The sequence below is a fragment of the Camelus dromedarius genome, chromosome 6, assembly GCF_036321535.1.
Source record: "Camelus dromedarius isolate mCamDro1 chromosome 6, mCamDro1.pat, whole genome shotgun sequence".
NCBI classification, from domain to species: domain Eukaryota; kingdom Metazoa; phylum Chordata; class Mammalia; order Artiodactyla; family Camelidae; genus Camelus; species Camelus dromedarius.
Genome location: NC_087441.1, coordinates 30175292 through 30192969, shown reverse-complemented (window position 1 = coordinate 30192969; position 17678 = coordinate 30175292). Strand labels below are relative to the sequence as shown.

Sequence of the window (17678 nt, the reverse complement as noted above, 5' to 3'; positions counted from 1 at the left end):
TAATAGGAAGCAGAAATCTTAGAATGGTAAGAAGACATAATTGTTCTCAGAGTACCTTTTAACATTTTCTGGTTTCTGTGGAATAACATTTTATCAGTGCTAGTTTATGTTTGCCTATTTAGTGAGAATGGCAGAGATTTGGGGGATAAAAATAACTGTGAATCAGTTACCGGCCAGTTATTTTTGTAGATGGTCTCATGAAGTCAGTCAGTAATGCAGGTGAGCCCTTGGAAGGGTTGGATGATTTGGACTTTTTAAGAAGTTATAAGTGACAACTAGAGGAACTGATTTGTAAGCAGCATTTAGAAACCAGAAGGGGGCTATTTTTCCTCTCCCAGTGACTAGCGATCCACTGGGGAGATTTATGAAAGTGTCGTTTTCAGAGGAAATCAAGACTTCAATTACAATAAGAAGGTTGAAGGGGTGCTTTCTTAAAATGGAAACATTTGTAGATAAAGGATAGGATTTGTAAAACTATGGTGGAAGTTGGCCTGTGAGTGTGCCTTTGGGAGGGAAAAGGAGAACTGGATGACACAAAACAACAGGAATGAGTAGGAGCTGAAAAGGGTTTTAATTTAGAGTAGGAAGAGGAGTGAGGCAGGGTAGATCTTTAATAATGAAATTCATTCAAATTTATTTGGGATTGCAATAATTGTGTTTGAAAACCAGCTGTGCCATTTAGGTTCTGGAAATTATTTTCCTCATTTGTAAAATTCAAATTTGAACTAGACTTCTCTGATTTGAATTCTTTTTGCTACTCATTAACAACCTTCCAGTTCATCACCTAGAGAAAAATTGCTTAAGTCCTAAGGAATGAGTATGAATTGTGCACAGAACAGATGACTTATTGATACATTAAATGCATTTCTCTCTGACTCACTTCAAAAGGCATCACTTATGTATTAAATATGAAGCTAAGTCAAAGTTCTCCATTTTTAAGAAGTAAGTGCTGGAAGAACTGTACAAGGAGAACAGTTACCTGCTGATTGCTGGCCTGCAGGTGTCTTGGAGAAATGTTCAGCTGTTTTGCTAATCCAGTCCTTTATTTTGCTCGGTTCCTCTGATTCTGAACAGGATTGAAAAGATAGTTTCCCTTCATAGTATCCAATCAGCTTTTCCACATTTGATTTAAGTAATGTCAATTTAAAATTTTGTTGTTACTGATGGTTGATAATTTATAAAAGCCAAAGAATGCAGTAAATTGTGTATATATATATATACGTACATATATGTATATGTGAGTATATATACATATATGTATATATGGTTATATACACTGGTACATACTTATACACATACATATCTAATGTCTCTATAGATAATTTGTCAAATTTTAAGAAAACATTTTCCCATACAGAAAGTTGTAAGAATCATACAATGAACACCCATATACTCAGCATCTACATTCTCAAATGTCGCCCTCTGTATTTGCTTTATCATACATCTATCTGTCCATCAGTATCCATCTTGTATTTTGATCCATTGCAGACTTCATGCCTAAAGATTTCATCATGAATATCATTAACTAGAGTTCAATATTGGTTTACTTTCTTTTTTAAGGTAAAATTTACATACCGTGAAGTATACAAGTCCTTACGGGGTGTAACATTCATTCATTCATTGAAACATTTAGTGAGTTTTAACATATGTATACACCTGTACAATACAAACTTCTATTAGGAATATTACCATCACCTCAGAGATTTCTTTTATGCCCCTTCCCCTGAAGTCAACTATTTTTTTCTGTTTTATTTTTACAATAAAATAAAGTGGTTGTACTAATTTACACTCACAGCAGCAATGGAGCAGAGTACCAGTTGCTCCCCAAAACTTTTAAACATTTGGTATTGTCCATCTTTTTAATATTGTGCCACTGCATGTAAAACATAAAAAACCTTATAAATATATGGGTTCATTTACTGTGATCCCTCCACCCACCATTCCTTTGCTCTAATTGTCATATGTATTGCATCAACATACATTGTGCCTCCCCAGGCAACATTATAATTTTTCTTTAAACATTATTATATATTTAAAGAGCTTGGGAGAAAAAAACTATCAATTTATATTCAGGTTTACTTACACTTGATTTTGTCATCTCCAACTTTTTTTAATCTCATGTAGTAATTTTTTAGAATTCTAAATACTGCATTTTTCAGTTCTAGAATTTATATTTGGTATTTTTTGTAGTTTCTTATCCTCTGTTGAGATTTCCTATTTTTTTAATTATAAGTATTTGTGTGTGTGTGTCTTTGATCATAGTTATGAAAGCTATTTAAAAATATTTGTGTACTGATTCCAACATCTAGTTGATATCAGTGTTGGACTCCATTCACTGCTTATCTCCTAAGCAGGGGTAGCATTTTATGTTTCCTTGTATGTCTAATACTTTTTAAAAAAACTTTGTTCTGGATTTTGTGAATGATACATTGTAGATACTCAAGATTCTGTTTTGTTCTTCTGAAGAATCGTTATCCATCTTTTAATTTTGTGTTATATCAGTTGGTTAGCTTATCTGGACTCAAGACTCTAGAGTCTTGTTTTTTCCTGTAGAATGCAGCAACTGTTATCACTATTTTGTTCTTAGTCCCAACTGGGGTACTTGGAATCTGCCTAAGGAATATGTATATCTGATATCAGTGAGAGATTTGGGAAGAGTTTTATTACACATATTTTGAGGCTCCCTTTCTGTTGCTTTCTTTTTTTATAGTATTTCTTCCTCACTTTACAGCATCTGTGATTATTCTTAGTTCTGTTTTCTGCTTTTTCAAGACAGAAATGAAAAAAAAAAAAGAAAAGAAAAGACAGTGAAATTGTGGGTTTCTACTTGAGTTTTAGTCACCTTGCATGGTGCAGTCTGAGGCACACCAATATCTCAATCCTAAGCATATGCATTCCTCCTGGTTTACCCCTTTTGAGTTGTTCTTCAGTGTCTTCAAGTATTTGTGATTTTTAAAAATATATTTTGTTAATATATTATGGCTGTTATCCATGAGTGGTTTGATTTAATAGGAGGTACTCCACAATTACTAAGTAGTATCTCCACATGCAGGTTTTAAAGATGCTTCTGCCATTTGAAACCAAAATACGGAATTTTAAGGCAGATCATCAAAATCCTGCAAACTTGTATGAACATAGCACAGTATTTGAGCAAGCAAATGCTGTCTAAAAACATCTGAATGATAACAGTGAAAATTTGGTGAATTTCTAAATGTTTACTATATGGTAGCAGAATTCCTATTTTTCACATGACATAGACTTAGCCTTTTTCTAGAATACTTACTAAATGTATATATTATAGAACAGAATATATTATTCTTTAAATAGTATACATATTCTAATCTTTAATAAAATATATAATATAAGGAGAATAAATATTATTTGTTTTTTCTTTATACTTTCTTCTTTAAACCACAAATCCAATTAAATTTACTTAGTCTTTTTTTTAAGGAAAAAATGTCTGTCATAATTGTATGGGTAATGATGACTGGCTTTTATGTCATTAACATTACATGACCTCAAATTGAATTAAGAGGCTATAAGTCAGTAATCTATAAAAGTTCATCATCTATTTGTAGTTCATTTACACTTCCAATGTTTGTATAATCTTAACCAAGTAACTCATATTGAATATAGCAATAAATATTTCTTTTGCTGCTTTTGAATAGGAATAAATAGGTGCAGTCTAATAGATTTAACCTATAATGAAAATGGGCTGCAATCTATAATACAACCTGCTGCAGATTCAATAAAAAGCTTCAAGTTGATCGTTAGCAACTAATTGGGGATCTTCCCTGACCAATACACTTTACTGATTATTTAAAATAAACAACAAAATAGCTAATAAAATTTCAAAAGGCAGCTGTTCCCTGACCACAAAGCAAGACTATTAAATTATGAAAGGTTAATTTTGAGCACATGATCGATAAGCGTAACAGAAATAAATCAATGGAAAGAAGTGAAAGATAGTAAATGTAAATTTTATTGACATCTTTAGTTGATGAAAACTCTGTGAAACAACAGAAGGGTGGTGACCAGGTAAATTATTTCTTTTATTAAATGTGTAAATTGATAAACTCTGCTGAGGACCAGGTTTTGGCTTTTCTTCAGGCTCTGACGATCATTAGCCTTCTGAGTTAAAAAGCTGAGTTAAAATCTTAGTTATTGACCTTACTCGTTCATAACTTTGTGCATATTATTTGTGTTCTCTGAGTTGAATTTTCTTCATTTGTAAAATGGGATTATTAAAACCTACACAATGGGGTTACTGAGGGATTAAATCATATTATTTAATGAATATGAAATATCTTCAGAATCAATGTCACTTCCATATCTGTAATCCTTTTGTTTATAGCCATGCGTTTTGATCACATTATATTCACTTAATCCGGTGGGTAATCCAATTCTATATTTTGGGACGTAAGATATACAGGAAAATAATTTTCACCAGCCATCCTCCCCTGTTGGCTCCCTCCTGTGATTCCTCAGATCTGAGAAAGTCTAGGCCTACCCAACTCCAGGCAGATTCCTTAGGGCTGCTCCAGAGCAGGGCACGGGGAGTCTTACCCATTCTTATGAAAAAGAACCCGAGGTCAGGTCAAGGTCGAGGCTAGTCAGAGGTGAAGGAGACAAAGATCTCAGAGACAAACTGACCATGTCTTGAGGCAGTTTAGAGACAGTGGCTCCTACCTGAGATGGCTTTTGTGTAAGGAAAGGAAATTTGTTTGAAGGGCTAGAAGGGGCTTCATCCTGCAGGCCAGCAAGATGTTTTTCCCTCTTAAGAACAGGATTTCCAGCATAACCTTCCTTTTTACTACCTATCATTTTACACTATAAATTATAATTTTAAAGACCTGGGAAAAATCCCACTGAAACAAACTACTAACAATGACAAATAGGCAATAGTTTGTGTTGATATATATATGTGAACCATTATGTATACTCTAAGTGTAATCTATACATAACTATGTTATATCTAGATCCAGATCCATATCTATATCTATATCTACATCCAAATCTATACACAATCACATGATCTAACAGATTAGAACAGTTACAAATGCAGTGCTCTGTCAGTCGCTCAACATCCATGTAAGCTTTCAGTATAAAGTTCATACTCATGTACTATTCCTCTGCCTGGTATGTTTGCTTTTTCTTTCTTCCTTTTTTATGCCAAATACATTTCTATTACTCCTCCAAAATTCAGCCCATAGCCACTTCCCACAATAAATCCATATAATAGTATTTTAATTGCCCAGTTTTTTATGGTATCTGGTATAGTATGTGCTCAACATATATTTGATGAAATAATAATTGTACAGCTAAATGCAAAGGAATGATTAATAACAGAGGAGAGAGATATACAGATAAATCTTACTTACTTAATCATACATCATTTACCAACCTAAAGAATAAAATGTCTAGAGATAGGGGATAATGATCTAGGGTTGGTCAAATTATTTTTAAATTTGTAACGTGACAAATTTCACAAAACTGAAATATTTTTCAATAAGCCTTGTATACACAGGTAAAGCTTTAAAAAAAAACATATCAACCTTTGTAAAGTACTTAATCTTTTGTAAAACACTTCGCATTTTCTCCCAAAATAAATAACAATAGTTTTATGAGTGGCTAAAGTTTTTTGACCAGTAATCGTATTAGCTGACTCATATCACCTTGACGGAGTGTCTCATTGAGTTGGAGTCAGAGCATAGAGATGAGGGGAGAGAGAAATTTAAGAGAAAGAATGAATGAGATAGTAACTGCAGTTAAGTAAAAAGGTTAAGTTCTGAACTTCTAGAAAAGAAGAAAAATTGGAAACCTCAAATAACTATTAGCTAGAGAAAAGGGCTAATGTGGTGGTGGGGGTACTGGATTGGAACAGCAGAATCAGAGGAATTTTAGAGACTGGTGAGTGTGGGGAGGGAGGGAAAAGATAGAGGATTGTTTAGAGGAAGCTTTTTGGGAGACCCTGAGAGTGACTGAGGGAAGAGCTTCCTGGTCTTACGTATTCACTTATCTCTTTAAATTTTTGAGAGTGATTACAATAGAGATTCAAATTATTTAAAATTATTTTTTATTTGTTGTACTATTGCTTCTATTAAAGAAATGCAATTCTAAGGTTAACCAGGACCACAAATTAGCACTAGATTTCTGGGAGCTTCATGTAACATTTGTAGAGACCATACATAGACTTTGGGGCCAGATTGCTTGCACTCAAGTCACAGCTCTGCTACTTGATAGCTATAGTCTTAGGCAAGTTGTTGAACATCTTAATAAAATAGGGGTAATAATGGTATGTAGCTTGCATGGGTGTCATGCATAGTGAATTAGCCCACAGAGATAGTGTTTGAACAGACCCTGACAGAATAGTGCCTGACACATTATAAGTATTCAGTTATGCTAGATGTTATTATTATTGTTATTGTTGTTATTGTTATTGTTATTGTTGTTGTTGTTGTTGTTGTTGTTATTATTATTATTCAGATGATACAGAGGAATGTTTACAAGGCCAATATTTATAATTCATTAATTTTACAAATATTGACTGCTTATTGTGTACCCAGCATGTGCTAGGTTTTGACAATAACGCATAAAGCACTTATAAACTTAAAACTCTAGAGACTGTCAGTAAATATTAGGACATGAGATTTAGTCAATAAAGGACTTTCTGTCAGAGATTGAATTGATACAGACCTACTTGTCATGTGTACAGAGCAGAGACCACCTAGATGTTTAGCATGTTCTTTACATAAATTGAGTTGAATTATCTATAATCTCAGATGCGCTTTCTCCAAATGAGTTTTTCAGTTAAAGAGTGACTTCTGATAAGTGACTTGACTTTATTGTCATTGAAAAGAGGTCTATAAAGTGCAGAAACTAGACATATATGAAGCAGCATTGAGAGTAAGTTATAGAAGGTGAAGAGATTGAGGTTTCTTTTTTTTTATGGAATCAAAGGTCTCCCCGGCTCTACTGTGAAATGTGCCTATGAGATTGCATCTAAGCAAACAGAACACTTCTATTTTATCTTAGAAGTAATTTGTGGTATGTGATCATGGACTACTGTGATGACTTGTTTCTGGTGAGATACCACTGTATAGTATGGCTATATAGCACAGAAAGCAGTCAAGAATGGTTTTCCTGGTTTTCCAAATTTTTTCGTCATTTTCTATCTTCTCCAGTCTGGATATAAGTGACAATAACCATTTATGCTAAATGATATTGGAGCATAAAAATGACCATGAAAAACAGATATATAGTTGTTCAAAATCTTTACATATGATTGCCATTTAATACTAAATATAAAATAGCTGAAATGCAGGATGGAAGTTTCAGTAAGACCTGTGCCTGCCAATAATATGAACAAAAGATTTTTTTAAAGTGTGTGTTATAGGCAAGACTTACTAATTAAGTATTAGAGGTTAAAAATTAAGAAGATAGCTTTGGAGTCCATATGTAAGACCCAGAAAAAAAAAAGTTCATTTGGTAAAACATGCTATTTATGTAATGTACTTAATTAAGCTAGGTATTTAATCATCACTGATATTTCATTTTTTGTTTAATTTAATGATCTGAAAAACATCCTATCTTAATTTCTTTTTAAAATGCAGCAAAATCATCCCACACACCTACATTTGTCCATCTTTTTCAGGTTTATTCCCTGCTGTCCTGAACCTCGCTTCCAATGCTCTCATCACTACAAATGCAACATGTGGAGAAAAAGGACCTGAAATGTATTGCAAATTGGTAGAGCATGTCCCTGGGCAGCCCGTGAGGAACCCACAGTGTCGAATCTGCAATCAAAACAGCAGCAGTCCATACCGTATGTATTTTACGATGAATTTGTATGGCACTGGGTAGGATCTATAATTGAGAGATGCTGAGGCCAAACTGCATTAAAGTCAAACAGTTTGTAATCCCCAAAATTTCTAGAACTTTTCTTCCAGTGTGAGCTTTACATCCCCTCTCCATCACTTGACAAATATTATTGGAATTCCTTATGTGTAGCAGGTATGGTGCTCGAGGTTTTCTAGCTGAAGAACTGTGGCAGTCCTTAAGTTTACTACTTGCAGAAGAGTCTCTGAGGATGTGGTTATTAATGCAGAATTTAGTCATTCATTGGCCACTTATGTGCCAGGTACTATGCTGGAAATTCAACAGGAATAAGAGGTCCCTGGATTCAAGTTGAAGAAATGGCAAAATGCAGACTATTTCTGCATAGTGTGGTGAGTACTAAGGAGAGAAGGAGCATAGGGGCTTCAGGGAGAAAGGGGAGGGTCATACATTCAGTCCTGGTATAGAAAAGGCTTGCCAGAAGTAGTACCTAAAGATCTAATATGAGTTGAGCAGGTAAAGCAAAGGGAGGAGAAGAAGGAATGCCAGAAAAAGAGATCAGAATAAGACAGAATATATTACTTGCCCAAGGAACTAGAAGTAGTTAGGAATGGCTGATCTGAACGTGTCAGAGGGCAGGGGATAGGGATGAGTCTGGTGCAGAGGCAGGAACTAGACTATGAAGGTTCTTAAACAACACAAGGAGAGCTGTCAAACAAAGCCCTCTTGGATGCCTTGAGGAACCAGGCTGATATCTCAGACTCTTTCATACGTTTATTCAGCAAGCATTTGAATATCGGCTACTAGCAATGCATTGTACTGGAGGAGAGGGTTAAATCACATATAGCCTTTGACTTAAAGGACTTAAAGGGGAAATAGGAGATAGAGAAAAGTAAATTGAGTACAAAAGGAACATCTACAGATTACTGGGAGAAAGTGACCCATGTAACGAGAAAATAAAGATTAATGAGATGAAAGGGGGAAAGCATTAAATTAAAAAACTACGTAAGTCTTGAAAGTATGAAACAGCATGATATATTCAGAGACTATAAGTAATTAGTTTTAATGAGTAAAGAATTTATATAGAGAAGGGGAGAATGGTGTGAGATAATCCTATAGATGGAGGTTGATTTATAGATATACATTGGGGAATCATCAAATATTGGGGAGATTAATGAAGCAAATACTTAATGTCAGTGTGGAGAATTATAATGGGGATAAAGCTTCATAGTTATATTATTTAAAAATTTGCTTAGTTTTTCTTCTCCTTTTATTTTAAATTGTAATACTTATAAAATGAAGAAAGCTTTCTCTCACAATTTGTATATTTTATCTCAAAAGAAAGTTCGGAGACACTATACCTTCTTTCTTGGAGTTGATTAAAGGGAAGAGTGCATAGTTCCATCACTATTATAAAATTTAGAGATGCTGAAAACATTAATCTGTCTGGAGAATTAGGACTTTTGTGAATAAGATTACTGGTCTTGTATATCACAGAATGTTAAAAAAAAATAAAGTTAAGAAACCAAAGATGGTAAGCATCGGAAACCTTCCTTGTTTTTTAAGTTTTTTTCAAGTGTGGTTATTTTCTGTGGTGTAGATTGTTATGGGTGTAGGAGCGGGGGATATTGGGACACATCCTATCTGTTTGCTATTCTTTTATAGAATGGGAAGGATAAAAGACCTACGTCAGAGCCCTGGGGAAAAATCAAAAGCAAGAAAATTGAGGTAACAGCCAGAAAATAAATGAATTGTTGGATTATGAACTTTAGGTTTGTTAGGAAAGAAGATGAAGCCTGATGGAGAGAAATTACCATTGGTATAAGAATTAATGGCCTTGATGATTTCATAGAGAATATGAGAAAGCCTGGAGCCATAGAATGAATGGGAGGAAATGATGGGGGTGGTTGGAAGTGTGTGGATGTGTGTTTAGGAAGGGCTAGGCAGAGAGTGAGAGTTGGAGAGATAAAATACGTAAAAATTATATATGTGTGTGTGTGTATACATATATACATGTGTATGTATGTGTATATGTGTATAGTTATCTATATATGTATGCATATAAATATAAATATTTCTAGTTCCTGTCTACAAGTACAATGTCAGAGTAAATAAGACTTGGATTAGTGAGGGCAATTAAACAAATGTTCAACGCAGTAAACTCAGGGCTATACCTTGCTGTATATGTTATCAATGATGTTAGAATTTCTAAGGAAAACATCAGTGGGAACTGAAGTAGGAAGAGAAAGTTCTAAGCTGGTGGTCAGACTCAGAAGGGCTCTAAAAACCTGAGTTACCTGAGATAAGAGGGAAAAGCATTCCAGCAAAAGAGAAAAAGAAGGAAACATATACAATCACAGACACAGGATGGAAGGAAGATGGAAAAATTCGGGTAGAAGATAACTGAGTGGACACTTGTGGCTGGGAAAATGGATAAGATGTATTCACCAAATTAATCCAAGAGCCACTGTTACTTCCCTCTTCAGAGTTCCATATTCAGGCTGTCAAAGGAAGACATCTATATATTCCCACCCCATATTTTCATGTTGGAACAAAATCAATTAATTGTTTTAGTAAAGCAAGGCACGTATGAGGTATGTTTAGTATTTCTCATTTTTGTTTACTTGTGGTAAGTGTTTAAAACTTTTCACAGTCTAGATTTCCTTCATGTGATTAATTTAATTTTAAATTACCAGCGTAATTACACTTCAAAATCCTGTTTTGGAAGCAGAAATTTAAAAGGAATAATACCCCACAAGAGTAAAAATTTAGCAATAATCCACATGAATATATTTTAGTAGAAGTTGGAGTAACAGATAATAAAATTCCACAGATTCAGTGAACAGCTAGAATAAACCTGGGAGGTCTGTATTTAATTACCATACAAAGGAAAGGAAACTTGAACTTCCTGACTATGAATAGATTGTGCTTTCCAATTAAAATAGCTGTTTGAAAGGTTTACTTCATCAAGGATTCCCTCGCCAATTTTCAGATGCATTGGATTGACTTGAGTAACTATCCCTGTTGAGGATGTTATAAAATTCTATCTCTATTTAAATAAGGGAAGTATGCCAACAATTAATCAGTATTTGCAAATTAATTATGATTAAACTTCCATAATGGGGGTTATGGTTAATTGTTGATTCATCTCCCAGGCTTCCTTTTTGTGACTAATTCTCATATCAATTTGACCTGAGGTGGCAGATATCAAATTTCCAATTAGATAGCTCCTCTCACAATTACCTACGAGCCACAAGTATGATTTGGAAATGTGTGTGTTTTTCTATCATATATTAAACCCAGTCTGTAAAGAATATTCAGGAGGATGTTTAAGGACTGTTTGCTGTGATAATTTATTTTTCTTCGGAAGCAATGCCAGTAATATTTCATTTATGGTTCTGATTCCTCATGTGCCAATTTTAGCACCCACTCGTACCACCAAGGGCATTTATTTGAAATTTAGTTATGCTTCTGGTATCTGTTGTGATTAGAAAGACCTAACACTTTCACTAGCTTCAGCAGAACAGGTTAACTAGTGCTAATTAGTCAATTTATTCAGCAATTTTATTTTTCATTAATGAGATAAGATGCCTTATGTCAGTGGACTGCTAATGGGATAAGACTTGGTACAAAGTCCATCCAGCTGTTTAGTTGAGTTAAATAATTTACCAATAAAAATAGATTATTTTTGTCCTGTCTTATATACTCATATTATCATAAATAACTCAAAGATATAAGCCTTTACATTTTCAGTCAAACAAGTTATAGTAAGCTACATTAATAAAATTAATATGTAATAAAAATGCACAGAGTCTGAAAATGGCAAATTTAATGAATATTCAAAAAATTTTGAAGATGATATTACTTAACTAGCAGACTCCTATTGCACTGAGGTCTTCTTTTTGCTTCATTTTTATTTTCAAAATTTTTATTAAATGTAATTTGTCTCCAGTAAAGACTCAGAACCCTGCACATTTTGAACTGATACATAATTGATTTTATGTACCTGCATAATAATAGTTATAATATTAATTGTTGTAATGTTTCTTCTGGTAACCCTGGGAGTTGAGAGTTCCCATCCAAGATAATTTTACTAGTCCATGACAAAATGATAAAATGAGAACATTATAATTTTTTAATGAAAATATAATGAATACCTTTTAAAGAATTAGCCTATATTTTGATACTATGTTTTTTTTTTTAATTTTTGTGGTGTTTCAATGTCCTCCATTTTATGAAACAATAGTGATGATGTATTAAATGGTAGCAAGAGTAGACTGGACTCTACTGTTACTTGGAGAAATAAAGAGCTGGAGCTCCTATATCAATTCCACAGATCTCTCTCACACACACTTTAAAAACATTTTTACTTTTTTCTGAATGTTAACATTCTGGGGACCTGTGCTGGGAGTGGATTTTGTTATCCTTACTTCAAGAATGACACAGAGTTTAAGTGAGTTGCCCACGGTCAGTTAAGTACTAAGTGGTGGATTCAGGTGGACTACTTAGCTCCTCATGCTCCAGCACTTCATCGTCCGGGTCTTATGCTCTTCCATCACCATTATCATTCAAACACCTGGCTAGATTTCTCCATTACCTAGGCAAATTGAGTCCATGATTATTCCTCATAGTGATATGTTTTGCTCATTATTTGAGATATTTCTTTAGTTTACAAAAAAAAAAAAAAAAAAAAAAAAAAAAGATTGTGCTCCAATCTAACAGGGTATTCTTAGTCCAGTCATTTGAAACATCTTCCTCAAAGAATTAGTGTTATAACAGTTCTCAAGACTGACACCCCAAAGCATACTTAATCCATAATGAACAGAAGAGTAGCAGGGAAGCTGACCTCCACTCTTTACATTTCTGTGGGCAAAAAGGCTGACTTTCAAAGGAGATGTTAGGAAGTTCAGTTCTCTTACTGCAGTCCCGGAAATAGGAACGTCTCCAATAATCTCTACTCCTGCCATCCTCATCCATGCATGAGCTGGGAGAGCCAGAACTTGTGTTCCTTTGGAAATAGAAAAAAAGATGTCAGACAAGAACCAATGATTGTGAATGAGAGCTTTGGCATTCCAGAGGTAATGGTCGCTGCTGTGAGATGCATGGAGGAGATGAGGAATCTGTGAGTGTGGGAGATCATGAGAAGGAAGGAACTGTAAGACAGGACTGTGAGAGGAGATGGCAACGATTGTCCACATCTCTTATTTCTTTCTCTAGTCTCCCCTTGAGTTCTCACAGTAGGTCCTGTTCTCATCTGTCTGGAGTAGAGGCCAGGGAAGGTCCATGTTGTGTGGTTGGGATGGAATTTCACGTGCCATCCTCTCCTTGTTTGCCATTATTGTCCAGGCCCCTCCACCGAGCTCATGATTATGGGGATGGGCAAACACTGGATGGGAGATTTGGAGTATCTTTCATTATATTTTTAAATAGTGGCTTAAATAGAAGTTGGCTAGTTAAGGACTGTCTGCAAAAAGCCTACTAGGATGAATTTGACAGCATTTTATATTAAAACCAGATATGTATTGAGTCGCCCAAGTCTTGAATGTGTCAGAAGTGTAAATCTTCAAGTACCTTTCAGCCACAATTCAGGAGTTTATACCAGAACTGCCTCAAACAGTAGGGTTTTTGCTTCTTTGAATGACTGACACATCAATTAGATTTCAGTATTATTTCTTCATGCTTAATTTCTATAGTGATCTTTAAAGTTGCCCATTTTAGTTGATGGCCAGAGTGCTGAACAGCTTCTTCTCTTATATTCTGAAGTATTTAACCATTTCACACTATCTTGTAAATGCTGTAAAAAGAGTCTACATTAAACAAATTCTGTTAAAAATATGAATTGCTGCCTCTTATTTTAATGTTTGACATTCACATCATGATGGCTTTAACTTAGTTTTAATTTTTATTTAAAAAAAACAGGTATAAATTCTTCATATGATTTTTTTTCTCCTTTCGTATGCTGCTGCTGATTCAATAGAGAGACACCCAATTACGAATGCTATTGATGGAAAGAACACTTGGTGGCAGAGTCCCAGTATTAAGAATGGAATCGAATACCATTATGTGACAATAACACTGGATTTACAGCAGGTAGAGTGCCTCTTTTTATTTTATTTTATTTTTTTCTTATTTTCCACTTTGAAATTTACCTTGGATTTGCTATTTGTGTAGTTAGTAATTCTTGGGTGAAAGCATACTCTTTCTTATCACCCTCCATTATTATCATGATACAGTGGTCAAAGGAGCCTATTCACTTAGTATTTTTTAATTTCAAAATATTTGGCATTTATTTCTAAAGCACAACTAAATGAATTCACATGAAGAGTTTGGAACTGAATTAGGAGCTAACTCTGTTTTGACTAGTTAATGATGAAAATATTGATCAACATTTTACATAAAGAAAAAAATAATAGTGCTCTTTTTAACTTCTAAAATTATAATAGTGCTGCCACTCTGCTCATGGTGTGTGTGCTAAAAGGTTCTTGGATAACAAGGCTCTTGTGTAAATTGCCTCTCATTACTGAGAATTGAGCAAGCTGTGACAGTTGATTCTTAAATTAAACCTGGGCCACTAAATGAGGTAACAAGCCTTGCAGTTGTATAAAATTGATGTTGGAAGTTGTTAGAGTTTGTGTTTACATAGGCCTTAGGTGCCTTCTACACTTAATTTCTTTCTTTCTGTTCACAATACTCAGGTCAGGCTTAATCAAGAATCACCATCACCCCCAATTCTTTAGGCTTGCAAATAAGATGGAATCTGGAAAAATGTTCCCATATTTTACTGTTATTCCAAATACAGAAGTTTATTTAATTGACTGAAGGCTGAGACCAGGAATGTTGAACTTAGAGGACTTCTTTACTTCAGCCTGTTCTCTCATGCTCTGGAATGAGGGGCTCTCAGCCACTCCTCCCTGGCCACGTGGAGACAGAGCAGCAAAGGAGTTTGGTGTTAGTGAAGAGGGAATGGCCGAGATAGTTAACAGATACTACACACTGTAGAGGTTGTGTTTCCACAGGTGATCACAGTGGAGGAGTACCAGCGAGTGGGGGTCAGTCACATTATCAGGAGGCCAGATAGACACCAGGCATTTCCCTACTGGATGCTGTTTGTCATCAACAAGAGTATAGTGTGCCACCATCGGGTTTTGGGTTCATTTTGGACAATGTGCACATATTCAGGAATTGCAAAGAACTGGTTAGTGGGTCTCACAGAAGATACTCTTTCCAACCATCTGGGACTCTTCAGGACCTGAGCAACAGGGTAACAGCAGGGACTCAGTGCTGCAGCCACATTGCCAACTGGCATGAATTTATTTCTTCCCCTACCAGCAGCTGAATGTCATTCTTGAGTTAACAATACTTCTGAGGAAGACTCAGAGCACAATCAGGGAGTGACAGGGCAAACTAGTATAGTACACTGATCAATTATGCTTTAAATCAACTAAGTCTTATGTATAAATTCTCTGAAAATTCTAGTCTCAGAATGGACTTCATCCCTCTCTTGATAAAGACAGTTTGGTCCTTTGCCAGTCACAGCAGTTGTCCCCCTTCATGTGATCATTGAAAGTTGGCTTTCCCAATCAGGAATGAGTCTGCTGTCTCTTGCCTTGGGTCATCTCCTAGGATAGGAAATCAGTAAGTAGTGATGGTTGAGTTTTCTGTTTTAATCTCCATCTATTCTTTTAGATAACACATGGAGCCCAGGGACTGAATCTTTAATATAGTTTTCACAAATCACTTATACTACTCTTTTGAACTCAACCACAATAGTGTTTATAGGGATACCTCATTTTATTGTGTTTTGCTTTATTGTGCTTCACAGATACTGCTTTTTTTTTCTAAGTTGAATGTTTGTGGCAATTCTGTATCCAGCAAGTCTGTTGGCGCCATTTTTCCAACTGCATTTGCTCACTTCATGCCTCTGTGTCACATTTTGGTAATTCTTATAATATTTCGAACTTTTCCATTATTATTGTATTTGTTATGATGACCTGTGATCAGTGAGCTTTGACATTACCATTATAATTGTTTTGGAGGTGCCACGAACCATGCCCACATAAGAAGGTGAACTTAATAATTGTTGTGTGTATTCTGACTGCTCACCAACTAGTCATTTCCGTATCTCTCTCCCTCTCCTTGGCCTTCTTATTCCCGGAGACACACAACATTGAAAGTATTAACCCGACAGTTAATAACCCTACAGTGGCCTCTAAGTATTGAAGTGAAAGGAAGAGTCACATGTCTCTCATTTAAAATCAAAAGGTAGAAATAATTAAGCTTAGTGAGAAAGGCATGTCAAAAGCCACGACAGGCCAAAACTAGACCTCTTGCACCAAACAGCCAAGTTGTGAATGTAAAGGAAAAATTTTTGAAGGAAAGTAAAAGTGCTGCTCCTCCAGTGAACATAGGAATGATAAGAAGCCGGAACAGCATTATTGCTGACATGGAGAAAGTTTTAGTGATCTGGATCGAAGATCAGACCAGCTACAACATTCCCTTAAACCAAAGCCTAATCCAGAGCTAGGCTCTAACTCTCTTCAATTCTACAAAGGCTGACAGAGGTGAGGACTCTACTGAAGAAAAGTTTGAAGCCAGCAGGGATTGGTTCATGAGGTTTAAGGAAAGAAGCTGTCTTCATAGTATAAAAGTGCAAGGTGAAGCAGCAAGTGCTGATGCAGAACAGATGCGAGCTGCAGCAAGTTATCCGGAAGATCTAGCTAAGATTATTCATAAAGGTGGCAACACTAAACGCCAGATTTTCAGTGTAGATGAAACAGGCTTCTATTGGAAGAAGATGCCATCTAGGACTCTCATAGCTAGAGAGGAGGAGTCAATGCCTGGCTTCAAATCCTCAAGGGACAGGCTTACTTTCTTGTTAGGGTCTAATGCAGCTAATGACTTGAAGTTAAAGCCAATGCTCATTTATCACTCCAAAATGCTAGGGCCCTTAGAAATTATGCTAAATCTGCCTGTTTTCTGTAAATGGAACAACAAAGACTGGATGACAGCACATCTGTGTACGGTATGATTTACTGAATATTTTAAGCCCACTGTTGAGAACTATTGCTCAGGAAAAAAACAGGTTTGTTTTTTTTTTTCTCAAAATATTACTGCTAATTGACAATGCACCTGGTCAACCAAGATCTCTGTTGGAGATGTGCAATAAGATTCATGTTGTTTGTGCTTGCTAACACAACATCCATTCTGTAGCCTATGGATCAAGGAGTAATTTGAACTTTTAAGTGTTATTATTTAAAAAATTCATTTTATAAGGCTAAGCAAAGTAAATTGAAAACCTGTAAAGGATTCATCATTCTAGATGCCATTAAGAATTCGTGATTCATGGAAAGAGGTCAAAATATCAACTTTAACGGGAGTTTGGAAGAAGTTGATTCCAACCCTCATGGGTAGGTTGGAGGAGTTCAAGCCTTTGGTGAAGGAAGTAACTGCAGATGAAGTGGAAATTGCAAGAGAACTAGAATTAGAAGTGAAAATGTGACTGGGTTGCTGCAGTCTCATGATAAAACTTGAACAGATGAGTTGTTGCTTTTTATGGATGAGCAAAGACAGTGGTTTCCTGAGATAGAATCCACTCTGGTGACAGTGCTGTAAAGACTGTTGAAATGACAACAAAGGATTTAGAATATTACATAAACTTAGTTGATAAAGAAGCAGCAGGTTTTGAAAGGATTGACTCTAATTTTGAAAGAAGTTCTGCAGTGTGTGAAATGCTACTGAACAACATTGCATGCTACAGACAAATCGTTCGTGAAAGAAAGAGTAAATCAATGCAGCAGAACTTTATTGTTATCCTATTTTAAGAAATCGCCACCGTTGTCCAG

General features: G+C 35.3%; 1 protein-coding gene across 1 annotated transcript in view; it reads left to right on the top strand.

The window, feature by feature from the left end:
* Positions 1–17678, top strand: part of LAMA2 (laminin subunit alpha 2) — a 520519-nt gene that overhangs the window by 108372 nt on the left and 394469 nt on the right. The window contains exons 2-3 of the mRNA XM_031456303.2: positions 7655–7825; positions 13814–13926. Coding sequence (XP_031312163.2) covers positions 7655–7825; positions 13814–13926 — 284 coding nt within the window. The remainder of the gene's footprint in view (positions 1–7654; positions 7826–13813; positions 13927–17678) is intronic.